At 35.5% G+C, this 17,383-nt stretch overlaps 1 protein-coding gene across 1 annotated transcript in view; it reads right to left on the bottom strand.

Moving 5' to 3' along the window:
• The window catches only part of LOC150100279 (E3 ubiquitin-protein ligase HERC2-like), a 338,356-nt gene that overhangs the window by 228,513 nt on the left and 92,460 nt on the right, over nt 1–17,383 (bottom strand). Inside the window, exon 7 of the mRNA XM_090402625.1 lies at nt 12,424–12,514. Within this exon, the coding sequence (XP_090258751.1) occupies nt 12,424–12,514 (91 nt within the window). The remainder of the gene's footprint in view (nt 1–12,423; nt 12,515–17,383) is intronic.

Raw genomic sequence — 17,383 nt, 5'->3', positions numbered from 1 at the left:
TGAAGCATGAAAGTCTTGAAAACAATTTATCAGATGGAAAAATTGAAGCCAAGGAAAGGAAGACAGAGACATAAATGGAGATCCATAATAGCCAACCTTCTGGATGGAGATGACACTTGACAGAACAGCTGATGGTGCTGAAGGATACTGATAGAGAATTAAATAGTAGAGACAGTGGTTTGTGTAGGTATGGAATGCCAACCCACCATAAGTATTTGGATTCCTTGAGGGGTGACAATCTTTTATTTTTTTTTTGAGGGGGTGGGTTGTTTTCACTTTTCTTTGGTATCAGGGACAAACATGATTGTGATGAAATATATGGTACTTTAACCAATCAGTGACTTACTACAACATTTATTTTTATTTAAAGTACAAACTGTCATTTGCTCCTATACATTTGTTTGTTTATAAACATTTTGTCAGGTGCACAAATCAGATTGAATACAATTTGTGAAAATAAATAAGATGACAAATTATTATTATTATTATTATTACGTGGCACCTCCAAGGAGTCCAAAGACTCATCGAGGGAGGGCACCCACTCCACAACTCTCCATCTCCACCATTCAGTCTATCAACTACAGCAAACCGCAACTACCATCATCTAAACCACAGTCACTAGTATTTTCACAAAGAATCACAAACATCCATGTTCACGGCAGGATTCGAACCCGCAGCTTTTTGGCTGGAGAACAGATGCACTAACCACTAGGCCAACCAAGCTGGCAATTATGTCATTAACTGTGTGTGTGTTCGGTTCCTAGTCTTCTGTTTTATAGCAGGAAAACCTCACCACCTCCATCTGAGATTAAGATCAGATATCTTATCCTCAGTTTAAAGAGAGACTTAAAAAAAGTGACAAAATCACTGATTGGGTGAATTGTTCAGAATTATTGCCAGGCTATCTAAGGCAAAGAGACATTGAGGAAGATAAAGACTGTGTTGCCGTTTATTTTTATGTGATTCTCATACAGTGAGCTGTATGAGATAGAGTGAGCTGCCAGTGATACTCCTATAGGTGCACTGTGTGAAAAAATATTTACTTCCCATTTCAGAGTGCAAACTTTGGTCTGATGTTACTTCAATAGTAAGATGGATGCAATATGTTTTTTGCATCTGTTTTCTTTGCATCAAACAAATATAAATTTGTTTTATGTTGTAAGTGTTCTGTATTAATTTTGAGAAGTTGATATTTCATATTCCAAACAAAAGTACAGATCATACACTTTTTTTTTTTGTCAATGATTTCATTTTTCTGAATGCTTCATAAATTAATATTTTTTTAAAATAAATCTATTACATAGAGTAATCTGTTACATAAGCCTCTACACACGAGTTACATAGAGTACTAGTACTGTGATTATAAAGTTCACATATCCAACATAATGTGATATACAGTGGAGTTGACAGAGACCAAAGAGCACAAACAGGAGTCATGATTTGGATTCATAACTCCCTTTCAAAACAGTTAAAACATTATAAATTACGGAATGAAAGAATAACAGAAGCTAGAATAAAAATAGAGGCTATTTAACAGTAATTGGTTTATATGCCCCAGAAGAAGAAGAAAGAGAACAGGATAATACTGATTTTTATAATCAGCTACAAAACATATATAATAAAATAAATAAAAATGATTACGTAATTGTAGCAGGTGACTTAAATGCAAGAACTGGAAACACAAAAATTAATAATAATATAGGAATACATGGAGAACATACTCTAAACAGGAATGGTATAAAATTTATTGACTTTGTAGTTTATAATAACCTAAAAATAATGAATTCCTTCTATAAAAATAAAGACATACATAAATATGCTTGTGCAGCAAGAGGATGGAAATCAATATTAGATTATTTTATATTAAATGAAAAGACATCAAAATTTTCACTAGATGTTAGAGTTCACAGAGGATATGAAATAAGCAGTGACCACTTCCTTGTTAAAATAAAATTCAGATTACCACCTAAATGGCTACAAGTAACAAGAACAGAACGAAAATTTGAAACATTTGTTTATAAAACTAGACTATTGAATGACATGAATGTCAATGGCTATATGAACAAAGAATTAACCAATATCTAGATAAAATAAAACAAAATGAAGAAATAGAAATAGAATGACTTAATATAAAAACGATACTAAATGCAGCAGCAAATGAAAGCTTAGGAAAGACCAAAAAATTCAATAAAAAAGAAAACACTGAAGATCTGGGATGATACAATCAAAGAAATAATCAAAAAGAAAAAAGAAGCCTATCACAAATGGTTATGCAGTAAAACATTAGAAGATGAAATAGAATATAAAAGAATAAGAGCCATAGCCAAAAGAGAAGTAGAAAAAGACAGAGAATCTTGGAACAAAATTTGTCTCTAATTTAGAACATGATTTATATCAAATAAGACCCAATGTATATAAGATTTTGAAACATTTAAATGCAGATACCAAAGAAAACATAAAATTAATTAAACACCAAATTGAAATTAGAAGAATTTCTAAATTACTACACAGAATTGTGGACAGACAAATATTTTTAAAAAGACAACTGTAAACAATTAATGAAAATGAAAAGGAAATAACTAAAGAAGAATTAGAAATCAGCCTGAAAGAAACAAGAAATGGAAAATCACCTGGAGAAGATAAGCTAGGTTCAGAACTATATAAATACGCAGGAACAAGATTCAAAGAAAGACTCTTATTATTTTTAAATAAAATTTATTCAACTGGTATCCCCCCAATAGAATGGAAAAAAGCAATTGTGATTCCTATCTTTAAGAAAGGTAATAGAGATGACCCTAAAAACCATAGGGGTATCAGTATACTAAATCCCTGTTACAAAATATATAGCAGAATCTTAAATAGCAAACTAATGAAATATTCGAAATCTTTATTTTAGAAGTACAGAATGGATTTAGAAAAGGACGATCATGTATAGACCCGGCCTTTTGCCTAAAATTATTAATAGAGAAAAGAAGAGAATACAATTTACAAACACATATTGCATTTTGAAAGTTTATTTTTCACTTGGTTAGACTATAATAAATTTAGTTTAATCCTTAATCCAAGTGTGTGCAAAAGTTTGCGCCTGAAAGTATCTTCAACTCCTATAGGTAAAGATGAGCTGCCATTGCTTCTGCCTTGTATCTCCACCTCTGGGCTTGGCTCCCACTGAAGAGACCTCAATAAAGGTCGAAACTAGTCTGGCCCTTCCCTTAATGCATAACATTATACATATCCACAAGGAGATGTGTTTTGCATTATGGGAGATACTGAGATAGGAGTGTTGGTAGCTTGCTCCACCTTTGCAAGGAGTTGCCTGGTGTTGTACCATTTTACCCCAGTCCTGAAGATACTTTCAGGCGTAAACTTTGTTGGCACACACTTGGATAAAGGATTAAACTAAATTTACATATTGCATTTATTGACTTTGAAAAAGCATTTGACAAAGTTAAAAGAAACCCCTTTAATTAAAAGAAAGACAAATACCAAATAATATCCTAAAAGCTATCACAAGTATATATGAAAATAATCAAATACAAATAAGATTAACAAGTTCACTGCCAACTAGGAGTATACTCGTAGTTCGTATATGAGCTACACAAGCCAGCTACGAGTATACTCGTATGACGCTTACCGCCTGCAACGAGATTACCATACTGACCTTGAAGAAGTGAAATGCTTGGCTTGTGGAGCTAGAAGCAAAACTGTGTATACTCATAGATGGTATGTGCTTTGCACAAGCCAACGATGAGTATACTCGTATGATGCTTACCACCGGCAATGAGATTACCGTACTGACCTTGAAGAAGTGAAATTGCTCGGCATACAGGAACAGACTATGCCGAAGTAGCGTGGCAGTGAACATGTTAAATCACGAGCTATCATATACGAGAGAGATAAACCAAGGGGTCCGGACAGGGATGTCCTCTCTAAGCAACTCTTTTTAATATTTACTTAAATAAAATAATAATAAAATGGAATAAAAATTTACATCAAGGAATTAAACTTTCTCCTACAGTAAACTTAAATACTCCCCTCTTTGCAGATGACCAAATAATAATTATAAATTCTGAAGATACTTACAGAAAGCTATTTTAGATCTAAATGAGATAGCAAAAGATTATGGTATGATAATATCAACAGAAAAATCAAAAACTATGGCCTTTAAAGGACAAGATCCAGCAAGAACTAAAATAGTAATAGATAACAAGAACAGGTGAATTCATTTAATTACCTATGATGTATGATCACATATGAAAATGAAAAAGATATAAACGTAAAAATTGCAAAATATTTAAAAATAACAAGTGTAATTAACTCTATATTTAAACCAAACCCAGTTCAAAAACAAACCTGACTAAAAGTATACAATACATTAGCCCTGCCAGTCTTAATGTATGGAAGCGAAATCTGGACAATAAAATAAAAAAACAAACAAAGATTAACAACAGCAGCAGTCATGAAGTTTATGAGAAAAACTGCAAAGTATACCCTATTTCAGGGATTCTCAACCTGTAGTACACGTACCACTGGTGGTACGTGAGCCACTGCCTTACTGGTACATCTAATATCTTGAATTAAATATAGTGGTACACCATTGGAAAAGGTTGAGAACCCCAGCCCTATTTGATCACAAAAGGAAAGAAGAAATTATGAAAGAATTAAACCAAGAACCAGTAATAGAAAAAATTAAAAAATATAAACATAAATGGATGGAACGCTTTCAAAGAATGAAAACAGAAAGATTACCAAAATAAGCCTTAAAGTATAGCCATTAGGAAAAAGAGAAACAGGACGTCCTCCAGTAATACTGATTTCTAAATCCAGTTTTCTCGCAATTTCAAAGATTTCTTCACCAATTTGTTCTAACATACTATGCTCACTGTACTCTTCAAGTGTCTCCTGCGGTAGTAACTTCTTCCAAATTCCTCGCATACATTGTTCTGATACCTCCTTCCATGAAGTTCCAATGTTCTGGATATATTGGTTAATATCGTAATTTTTTTCAAAAATCGTGTAATATTATAGCATCATTGTCCATTGCTGTTGAGAAAATGTAGTTTTCAGGTAATATGTCTTGAATGTAGCAATCGAACCTTGATACTTAGGTTGAATCACAGCTGTTGTATTGGGCGGTAGATACATCGCATTTATATTTTCATTCAAATCGTCGATGTGAAGAGGATGTTCTGGAGAATTGTCAAGCAGCAATAGAATTTTAAAAGGACTGTTTTTTTTTTCAAGACAGTAAGCACGTACTTCTGGAATAAAACAATTTAAGAACCAGTCTTCGAATAAAACAAATGTCATCCAAGTCTTAGGATTACTCCTGTGGTAAACCGGCAATTTCTTCTTGTCAATGCTTTTCAAAGTTCTGGGGTTTTGTGAACGGTAAACAAGAAATGGTTTTAATTTAAAACCAGCAGTATTTCCCCCAAGAAGAAGCGTAATCTTATCTTTAAATGGCTTAAAACCAGGAGCCGATGTAGCTTCTTTGTGAATGTAAGTGTTCTTTCTGGCATTCTTTTCCAGAACAGTCTGATTTCATCTATGTTAAAAATCTGTTCTAGCAAATAGCCTTCATCTTTTATCATCTCTTTCAGATTTTTCTTGAAAATTTCGGCACTTTCAAAATCGGAACTAGCAGCTTCTCCCGTTATTCGCATGTTATGTAAGTTAAATCGGCTTTTGAATCAATAACCTTTACTAGCATTAAATGTATGCTCGCCGTATTTATCTTCTTGTTGTTTCCTTAAATTGTCAAATAGGCTGCGTGCTTTTGTTTGAATCGTAAAAAAACTGAGAGGAATATTCTTGTTGATTTGATCATCTATCCATATCATTAAAAGCTTCTCCATTTCATGAATTGGACCTTCTCTTTTTTTCGTTAAAACTGCACATTTCATATTAACTGCCCCTTTAGCTGCCTCCATTATTCTTGATTTATCTTTTATGATTGTTGAAACAGTTGAATGCAATAGTTTTTCTTCTCGTGCTATTTCACCGAATTTCTTTCCTTTGTCATATGTTTTAATGACCTTCATTTTAACATCTAAACTTAAAACTTTCCTCGCCTTTTTTTTTTATGTTGGAATTTTCATCAGTAGTTTTACTTCTCTTACTGGACATGGTAGGGTTAAGACAAGATACAAAAATTGCAACGAGAGAAAATGAACACTTCGCCTGCTGATTAGCACCTAACGTGCCAAAGGCTGTGATAAGTTAGAAGTGGATGAATCATAGCAGCGGCTATTGCGTATTGGTAATAGGCTTTGCTTGTCGATCAATGGTGACACTGCAATGCATATACAAAAGCAATGTGATATGTATGCTGGCGGCATGTTAAATTAAAATAGGGAATTTAAATTAGAGGTAAGTTAAATTAGAGAATTTTTAACAATAATAATTGCTTCGTAAGTGCAAATCGTCATAAGTCGAGGACTACCTGTGCACGCGCACGCACGCACACACACACACACACACACACACACACACACACAACATATGCATAAAAAATACACAACACTTTATCCCGATTAATGATACTATTCTTCTCTTAGAAAATGGTTCCACCCAATATCACAATCCTCTTTGCCCACATACTCTGCTCCAGGTATTTCATGTGGCAAAATAATTTTTACGTACAAAAAGAAGGTACAGCCATGGGCTCACTACCCCCCCCCCCCCCCCAATAGCTAACAAGAAAGACTTTGAGCAAAGCGCTCTACATTTGGCCAGCCTAAAGCCCAAAGTCTGGCTCAGATATGTGGATGATATTTTCACCATTTGTCCACATAACTGCAAAACATTCAATACAATCCTAAGCTACCTGAAAAAAACAACACAAACATATCTAATTCACCATCAAAATCGAAAATAACAAGTCTCTTCCTTCTCTAGACAGATTCGTGACACATCTTCCCTCAGGCTTCCCCTCCTTCACTGCCTACGACAAACCTACACATACAGGCTAATACATACATAAAAATTCATACCACAATCCAACACAAAAACTAGGAGTCATCAGCACACTCAAATACAGAACCCTAACAATTTGCTCCAACAAACAAGCTCTGAACCAAGAATTTGAAATCATTAGCCAAACATTAGTAAAAAAAAAAAAATGGCTACAAGAGAAAAAACAGTTCACAAGATCCTCCATAAAAATTCCATGAAAAGCAAAAAAAAAAAAAAAGATTACAAGAATGTCATAGCCATGCCCTACATTAGGTGCTCAGAAAAAATAGAACACTACTTAAATACAACATGAAGACAACCTTCAAACCCCTGGGAAAATTAAGAAATTTACTTAGCTCCTCCAAAGATCCTTTTCCATACCTACGACAAACCTACACATACAGGCTAATACATACATAAAAATTCATACCACAATCCAACACAAAAACTAGGAGTCATCAGCACACTCAAATACAGAACCCTAACAATTTGCTCCAACAAACAAGCTCTGAACCAAGAATTTGAAATCATTAGCCAAACATTAGTAAAAAAAAAAAAATGGCTACAAGAGAAAAAACAGTTCACAAGATCCTCCATAAAAATTCCATGAAAAGCAAAAAAAAAAAAAAAGATTACAAGAATGTCATAGCCATGCCCTACATTAGGTGCTCAGAAAAAATAGAACACTACTTAAATACAACATGAAGACAACCTTCAAACCCCTGGGAAAATTAAGAAATTTACTTAGCTCCTCCAAAGATCCTTTTCCATACCTTGCCCACCCAGGGGTTTGCAAAATTCAATGTACTGTAACCTACCTTACATAGTGGGAAACAGGATGCACCATCCCAATCAGAAAAGATGAACACAAATACCACATCAAATACCTCCATTTTGGTAAAACAGGCCTATCAAACCATTCACTCCAAACATGCCACAGAATTGACTGGAAAGCCACAAAGTCCCTGCACTGCACCAAAACCTAGTTTGAAAGAAAATTCAAAAACGCTTTTGAAATGCTAAAGCATCATCCAAATCTGAAAAAAAATGGTGGATTAATTATTCCAAGAATGTGGAAGGCCTATCTTCAACCCATATACCAACCAGAACAACCCCCAGACAGAAAAAATCTTAGTACAAAAGACTTTAGAAATTGTTTAACCTCCATCCCTACCAGCTGAGGCAGATGATAAGCCAGATTTAGCTGGATGTCGATAGACATCATGGCTGGTTGGGGGGGGGGGGGGGGGTAATGTAGTTCCGTGTTTTGTTTTGTTTTCCTCACCAGAGGGAAAAAATTTATCAGGCTAGGATAAATGATTAACAAACATTTAGATTCATTTTACTTTTGTATAGCACATCAGCATCATGTAGCTTATATCTTGTTCATATATATATATGTTTTCCTAATGATGATCTCAATACGGAGGTCGAAACGTCAATTGTTACTTGCTTAATGTTAAGCAAAGTTATTATTCTAACACGTGTGTTGTGTCTCCATAAATTCTTCACTATGAGTATTTTAGGAAGTAGTGTGCTTCTTGAGTTTATTAACTGGAGTGACAATATCAATGCTGAATATTGTAACATAATGGATCATACATGGCAGGCCATTTGTCATAAAGTTATTGCATTAAGATATCGATATTATGTGAGATCATGCCATGCCACATACAGCAAAATCGTTTACTGCTACAGCTGAGAGATTCTAGACCAGGAGTCAATTGACAATATATGGACTAAGGAATACATGGGGCTTGTGGGGGTGTTTTCCAGTGGCCTGTAAATCATTTCATATCATATAATATAATAAAATGATCTTGCCAGCAATGCTGATACTTAATAACTAATGAGTAACATTCTTAAAGGAATTTATTTTCAACTAATCTAATCTAAAAAAACTGATTACTGTAATTAATTGTTGGGAATTGATTCTGTTGTGTTCTTCCAAAAGATCACTCTGGTGTGCAACTTAAGGTGTGCATTTTCACTATTAAGGTACTTAATAGTGAAAATACATTTTGATCTCACATTTGAATTTGGCTACACACATTTGCTCTTGCTGCTATTATCACAGAAATATAGTGGAATGTTTCTAGCCTGCTGATATTGCAGCAAACATGGGTATACAGAGTCAGAATGCACATTCTTGTGCCAGTTGGACCTTCTTTCTGTCTTTCATTATGTGTGCATTAATTAATTAAAATAAAATTGCTAAAAATGTTCATTCTACAATATATAAATATAAAATAGCATAAGTGCAGCCTGCTTATAAAAGTCTCAGTGTGGCCCACATTAGTAAAAAGGTGTCAACCTCTGTTCTAGACTATCAGTTATACATTCTTGATCTTATAGTGGTTTCTATCGTCTTGGATCACTGATGGAGAACACCTGGCTGACATGCAATTTCTAATATAACAACAAAGCTGTTTTCTGGATAATGACAATTTACACTGATTTTTTCATGCTAGAAGAAATGCCTTGAAAAGTTTCACTATGCACCACAGTCAATGTATGGGTGATGTATGCATCTATTTCAAAATGAAATCTGCTTTTTGCCATATTTTTGAAACACTATTATAATTTGCCGAAACATAGAGAACAAGTTGGGCTAAGATATTTTAATGGCATTACTTTGCCAAATAAGCTATTAATATATAGCACATTTAGCATAGTAAACAGAACATTAGTGCATGGGTGGGATGAGGGGGTCAGATAAGCTCAAAATACTGTTCTGAATAACCAGGGCTACTTTAATTTAATTTTCTTTAATTTTTTCAAGCCATTTTTGCTCTCCAATCATCAAGGTTGTGTTCTCAATAAAGGGCAATAAACTCATCTATTACTTAAAGAAATGTAAAAGCAATTTAACAAAGATTTATAGTCTTGTAGGTTGTGGAACAGAAATGCCACTTGACCAACTGGGACTGCAGTATTCAAAGTATTCAAAAAAAGAAGAAAAAAAAATCAAGTTTCAGTTTGTCAGTTGTCATTTTTGTGATGGTTTTGAGCATAACCTATAAAACACATGTCAAAACTTCCACATACAATGCAAAATGTGGTAATTCTATAAGTCTTCTGCCAGTCCCACTCCTTTTCCACTAATACTTCTTGTGTTGATAGTGCTTATCTTGAATACTGCTGCTGATATTCAACTGAATTTCCCAGTAGCTTAATTTTCATTGTTTACCCTTGTTAAATTGTGATCGATTGAGAATATAGAAATTCCAATCTCTTCATAATTTAACAATCAAAACTAGAGAGATTGAATAAATACATGTGTTTGTCTCTGAGTATACTATAGTGTAACCTTGTAAATATATCCAAGTTCCATACTGTACAGTTTTCCTTGTCTAAGTATGTTAGAATACATCTGAGTAAGTGTATCAAATATTGTATAATTTACATTAAATTATGTTGTTAGCAAGTTATCTATGAGATATGCCTTGTCACCACAATACCAGTATCAATCAAGGTCAGGGTCCTTTCGTCTTTGTTTGAAGTGAGAGCCATACAACTTTGTCCCACCCTTCAGCTTGGATGGATCGGTCAAGCTTTCAGACCGTTGCAGCATGACTTGCATAAAGTTTGGAAGGGAGTGTCACCCAAAAGTCCCGGAGCAGTAATATGAGAAGGACGGTTCACCCCGGTGATCGCATACCAACGCCACAGGAGAGGGGTAAGAGAGAAGGTGGTCGCTATGACGTTTGACCCATGCGAGTAAGATTTTCAGCGTTATGTGGATATCGTAGAGTGCAGGAATCCCCATGACCAGCGGGAAATAAAAAGGTCAGGAGCACCCCTGCTTGCTCTCTTTTGTTCCTGGATCATCTCGCATTGGGATTCTCAAGGTCGTAGGCTGGACGACCTTGAGAATGGTTGGATGATGCATCAGCGGAGACAATAGAACTGAAGTCCCGTAGATCTACAGCTGAGCCAGTCATCTATAGAAGGAGGGGCCATGCTTTCGTCATACAGAGGTCGAGGAGAATTGTCGACAGCCCGGAGAACCATTTGGCACTGCTTCAGTTAAGGAAGGGAAAAGGGGCATTCTATTGAAGCAAGCCAGCTTCCAACAAGTCAACAACGGTGATGACCTCTGAGATAGATAAGTAGAAACTTTTCATTGCTAGCTGTGGATGAAAGGAATTTGTTTAAGTGATCGATTTAAAGAGAGAGCATTAATGATAACATAAGACAGGACTGTAGCGATCAGAATCTTGAAAGATAAATTATTATAGTTTCGTAGCAGTGCTGAGTTATTGTACTAACTAGGAGATTGTTGAGATGATTCAGAAAAGGTTTTGAAGATTAGCATTGGGGTTTAAATGATAGTACTACTAGAAATTTGTATTGAATTTAATGATAATGCTGATATCCAAGATAGCCTGTTAGCATTTAGTTTAGAAGTGATTTTTTTGCCATATGTATCTAGCCTTGCAAGAAAAATTTATTGGTTAATATCATTGATAATACTAAGCATGGAATGATTGGGCCCAATTAGAGTTTTAATATCTTAATATATTAACCATTGACTGAAATTGTGTAGTGTTCTAATCTGTATGTATCATATATGATGTTCATTAAATCTTTGTTTTCTTTAATCTAATCAAGTTGTCTGTGTGTGGAATCTGATGCACCGCTTATAAAAAGATTAATGAGAACCTCAGTGGGGAATTAAGGAATAAGACCTTGGCCACGCCTGCAGATTTAGGATATCACTTGTGTTCTTTCCTGAGATCATCTCACTTTTATTATAACTTATAAAATTCATTAGTCCTAAGAGCCGTAGTCCCAAAATATAAATATCTTAGAACTTCTTGAGAAGCTGATCTCAGGACTCTGAGACAACGGGATTGACTCCTCCCAGAGCCAATTCTCTTGTTAACCAGAGGCATCGTGTTATCAAGAAAGGGTCTTATCAATATCATTATATAAAAAAACACAAACATCCGAAAAGGAAAGGAACCAAATATAACATCCTGCAACAAAAACTGTGGTGGAATAACTGGGAAACTGCAGCCAGAATGATATTTTGTCATGTTGTATCATAATTGTCTTTTAGTTTAAACCAAAACAAAATACAATTTAGGCAACTAAATCTCAAATTGCAAGGCCATTCTCATTCATTTAATGTCTGGGTAGATTACCAATTAACTGGATGCATGATGAAAAGGTGAGGATTAGATATTAGGTGAGAAGCAAATTCTCCACTTTTAAGTAATGCTTATTATTATTATTAAGCACTATTTTTGAAAAATATCAACAGAAACTTTTATAAAGTAAAAAGTTAAATACTGGGATTAAACATGATTTTACAAATTACTAACAATGCACTGCTGCAGACTGTTCGTTGGTCTCATGAAAAAAAATAATGTATCATACCTAAACATGCCCTTAACAACACACACACACACACAGTGCTGCAAGAATGTAAAGAGTTCAAAGCATTAAAATTTCACTTACATTCGATTTCCATGTCCCAGCTTACCATCATCTCCTTCACCCCAAGAAAAAACTCTGCCATCCACAGTAAGGGCTAAGGCATGTCTTCCTCCTATGGATAGAAAATAAAGTTAGTTTAACAGTATTGGTATACACAACAAATTTTGTCAAAAACAGATGCTTACATCTTTCACAAAATTTCTATCATATAAATGCTAGTTGATCACAAGCAATGTTTAATATTAATTATAAAAAATGAGATTCTTTTATGTGAAATGCTGTTATCATGAAAATACTAGAATGATAGAGAAAGCTGCAAAACATTTTAAAAGGGTATCATAGAAATTCATCAAAAACAGTTAATAAAAAGACAGTTTTTTCTTATTGAGAGGCTTATACATTGGCAACACATGATGATTAAATTATTTAAGGAATTTACAACGCATACTGGAATATTAATTAAAAAAATACCGCAATGTCACATTGCCATCTTCATGGGAACATACAACTATGACACAGGCATGCAGGCACTACAAAAAAGCAAATGAGGCAGAAGGAGAAAACTACTGTTGTTCCTAGAGTCCTAAAGGTGCCCCCTAGCAGGCTATATTGGGTTGTCTTGACTGTTGGGCTGAAATTCTCAAGGTGCAATCTTCCCAAATTTGGGGCAGTCTCATGCACCCAAATTTGTTGAGGTTTGGAAAGTTTTTTAGCTCTGAGGCTGATTCCATGAACAATCTTTCATATTTAAATTTGCTGCGGTGTATTAACATGGCTTTCTCCCAACGTATTTTGTAGCGGGTATCCAGAGCATGGTCTGCAATCCCAGAGTGGCTGCATTGGTGAAACCAGATGTAGTCTTTATGTTCTGAAATCCTGACATTTGCTGTCCTGCCTGTTTGGCCAAAGTAGAACAGTTTACAGCTGCAAGGGACCTGGTATACCCCAGGTAGGTCTAGGGGAAAGTGGCTGGTCTTTGGTGGAGCTTCGCCCTACTACAAGAACAAATTACCGCTACACACATTCTACTCGGCGATGTAAACAAAGCTATTCGGGCGCTAGAGGAGGAGCTTTCAAACATGCTGAACCACGACCTTTAGACGATTGTCTATGACATTTCGTGCACTTCGGCAGCAAAAGAATTTGAAAAGATATGAAGTCAGCACATCAAAACATTTGAAAACTTGAAAAAAGACTCTACCTCCAAACCTCAACAGCCACTCAACACTGTAATCAACCTTTCTTCCATTACCTTGAAGACTGAGGCACTCAACGCACTGGCATGTGGCCACAATTTCATCATAACTCCTAAGAAAATACCGGCTGAAGAAATAATGATTCAGATAGAACCATGGTATCCACAACTTTCCAAATCATATCGCCAACAATATCAGACTGGATGTAACTGGTGTTCTCACCAAAGCAAGACTGCCAAAAACCAACCTATCCGAAGGAGAATATAAAGCTCTAAAGAAATGAAGAAAACCAAAGAAATAGTAACCAAAGCAAATAAAGGAAATGCCACTGTGGTTCTCAACCAAACCAACTACACAGGTAGGTTTAATGCATCATTGTTAGATCGGGCTACCTACCTCCCTATTGAGTATAATCCCGCCAGCTCCCAAATTAGAACACTCCAAAGGCTCCTTAGGAAGGTCACTTCTTGGCCTGTGAAAGTTACCAACAAACTAAAACCTTTTAACTCTAGGACCCCCCCCCCCCCAAATATATGGACTTCCAAAAATACATAAACAAAATGTGCCATCACATCTCCATAGTGGATGGCATTGATTCCTCCACATACAAATTAGCCAAACATTTAGCAAAAGTACTCATACACTATACTGGCAACACACCATCACACACAAAAAACTCAGCCGACTTCAAAGCCAGTATTGAAAACCTCTCACTTCAACATACTGATGTAATGGTATGTGGTCAGTTTTGACGTCTCCTCTTTATTCACAAATGTCCAACTCAAGGAAACCTTAGAGCTCATCCAAACCAAATTTCCTCTCAATATCTCAGCTATATTTCAGTTCACAATGAACTCAGGCTATTTTGTTTGGCAAGGAAAATTCTACAAACAGAGGGGACAGCCATGGGTTCACCACTCTCCCCACCCCTGGCCAACTTCTTTATGGAGACTTTTGAAGAGAAAGACAAACTCAGCCCTACAAAAATCCACTGTTTGGCTTCGCTACGTTGATGATGTGTTTTCTATTTAGCCACATGGCTCAGATACACTCCACTCCTTAACACCTTAAACAATCAACACCCCCAAAATCCAGTTCACCTTGGAAAAAAAAAGAGGAAAAATAACAGTCCCTCTTTCCTAGACACTAATCACTCGCCAGCCTGATGGAGTCTTGGCTTTCTCTGTTTACAGAAAATCTACCCATACAGGCAGATACATACACCAGCAATCCCCCCCTCCCTCAAAACAATATGGGGTTATAAAAACACAATATAACAGGGCAAAATTAATCTGTTCAGATGACAATGCCCTAACCACTGAACTAAACAACATCCTTAACACTTTCTTAACCAATGCTACAACCCCTAAAAAATCCAAAAAATATTAAAACCATTTAACCACAACCCCTTCCCCCCTTCATAACAAAGATTACACAAATCCATCACCATTCCCTATCTGGGGCACCTCTGAAAAGTTAACCAAAATCTTAAAAAAAAATGACCTGACTTCTTGTTACAAACGATATAAGAAATTGGCATCCCTTATCTGCTCAACCAAAGACCAGCCAGTTCCCCTAGACCTACCTGGGGTATACCAGATCCCTGGCAGCTGTAAACTGCCCTATTTTGGCCAAACAGGCATGACAGCAAATGTCAGGATTTCAGAACACAAAGACTACATCTGGTTTCACCAATACAGCCAATCTGGGATTGCAGACCATGCTCTGGATACCTACCACAAAATACGTTGGAAGAAAGCGATGTTAATACACCGTAGCAAATTTAAATATGAAAGATTGTTCATGGAAAATCAGCCTCAGCTCTAAAAAACTTTCCAAACCTCAACAAATTTGGGTGCATGAGACTGCCCCAAATTTGGGAAGCTTACACTTTGAGAACTTCAGCCCCAACAGTCAAGACAACCCAATATAGCCTGCTAGGGAGCACCTTTAGGACTCTAGGAACAACAGTAGTTTTCTCTCTTCTGCCTCATTTGCTTTTTTGTAGTGCCTGCATGCACATGTCATAGCTGTATGTTCCCATGAAGATGGGAACATACATCCTATGTTTTGGCAATGTCACATTGCCGAAATATAGGAGATATTTATTAAAGTTTCTTTTAATTAATATTCCAGTATATGTCGTAAATTCCTTAAATAATTTGATAGTCAAAAAGACAGTTTGCCGAATAATAAGTCATCAAACAACAATATAACGAATGGCAATACATAAGAAAAGGCAATTCATCAAATGACAACTGCCATAAAAGCAAATGATTGAAAAACAATTAATCATTTTTGATGAATTTTTTTCATAATGCATCGAAAGAGTAATTTTCTTGCAAATTATTATTTTCAAGTTTACAGTAGCAATGCCTAACATAACACTATCTAAAATGCAGAAAACCTAATTTTTTCAACAATAATGGTTATTTCATCAAAACTGACAAATTTTAATGCACTCGTCTCCAAAAGCTAAGGAAGAAATATATTTTTACTTGTATATGAAAAAAATTTCATGACACTACAGCCAAATGTGGGCATAAATTTATTGCCAGCATACTGATAAATTATATTCACACAAAAAACATGTTATAAATTTTGTAGAAATTAAATGGTAATACGTTTTTGGCAAATGTTACAAATCTCCTTAGGACACAGTTAAGGCATTAATTTACATTGCTTACAGAAAAGCTATTGGGGAGACATTTCAGAATGGAACAAGTCCACCATGAACTGTGATGCAGCTCTCACAACATTGCACCATGTTTAGCACCAAGTGATTTAGGAGTTCTTGAGGCGCAAAATGGCCCACTCCTCCTTTACAGTAAGGATAAACCCTTGTTTGTTTTCTGGAGAGGAATTTTGAGCAGCAATGCATCTTCTTATTTCATCCCAAACATGTATGGGATTGAGATCTGGAGAGTATACTGGCTACTCAATTTGAATGATATCCTCGATCTCCAGAAGTACTCCACTGCTTGTAGAGTACTTCTGGAGATCGAAAAGTACTCCACTGCTTGTGTATGATATGGTGTTGCACTGTAATCCATAAAATTGAATTCTTCACCTATAGCACCATGGAAGAATTGAACATGACATTAAAGAATTTCATTGCAATATCCTTTTACTAGTCACAGTCCCTTTTTTCAGCACTTGTACGAGGGTGGTCTGAAAAGTTCTTGGCCTAACAATGAAAAAACGAATTTATAATTTATAATTAGTTTTATTTTTCAACATAATCTCCCTTAAGACTAATACATTTATTTTACTGATGCTCCAGCACAATCAACCGATTTTGTCTTCTTTGGTGTTGAACAACCAGCTTCTGTCCACTGTTATGACTGCTGTTTGGATTCTGGTGTATAATGGTGAATCCAAGTCTCATCCATAGTAATAAATCGATGCACAAAACAGTTTTATTCTTGTTAAAAATGCTCCAAGCACTGTTCAGAGATTTTCATGCAAGTGCATTTTTGATCTTCTGTGAGGAAGTGCAGCACCCATCTTCCACAAAATTTTTTCATTTGCAATTCTTCATGCAAAATATATCCCACACGTTCTTTTGAAATATAGTCTATAGTCTCAGCAATTTCACGCACTTTGACTCACCGGTTATCCAATGTTTAAACTTGGCAGCCCATTTCTTAATTGTCAAAAGTAAAGGAGAAGAATGCCCATAAACTTTTATGAACTTCAAATGATATTTTTTTGGTGTTGAACCTTCTTTTACAAAGAATTTTATAACCACACAATACTCAATTTATCCATGTCAAGGGATACAG

This window comes from Typopeltis vanoorti, chromosome 13 (genome assembly GCF_054136105.1).
Source record: "Typopeltis vanoorti isolate ZY-2024b chromosome 13, IOZ_Tvanoo_1.0, whole genome shotgun sequence".
NCBI classification, from domain to species: Eukaryota; Metazoa; Arthropoda; class Arachnida; order Uropygi; family Thelyphonidae; genus Typopeltis; species Typopeltis vanoorti.
The sequence above is the reverse complement of the archived record's forward strand: the minus strand, read 5'-3'. Positions and strand labels throughout refer to the sequence as shown.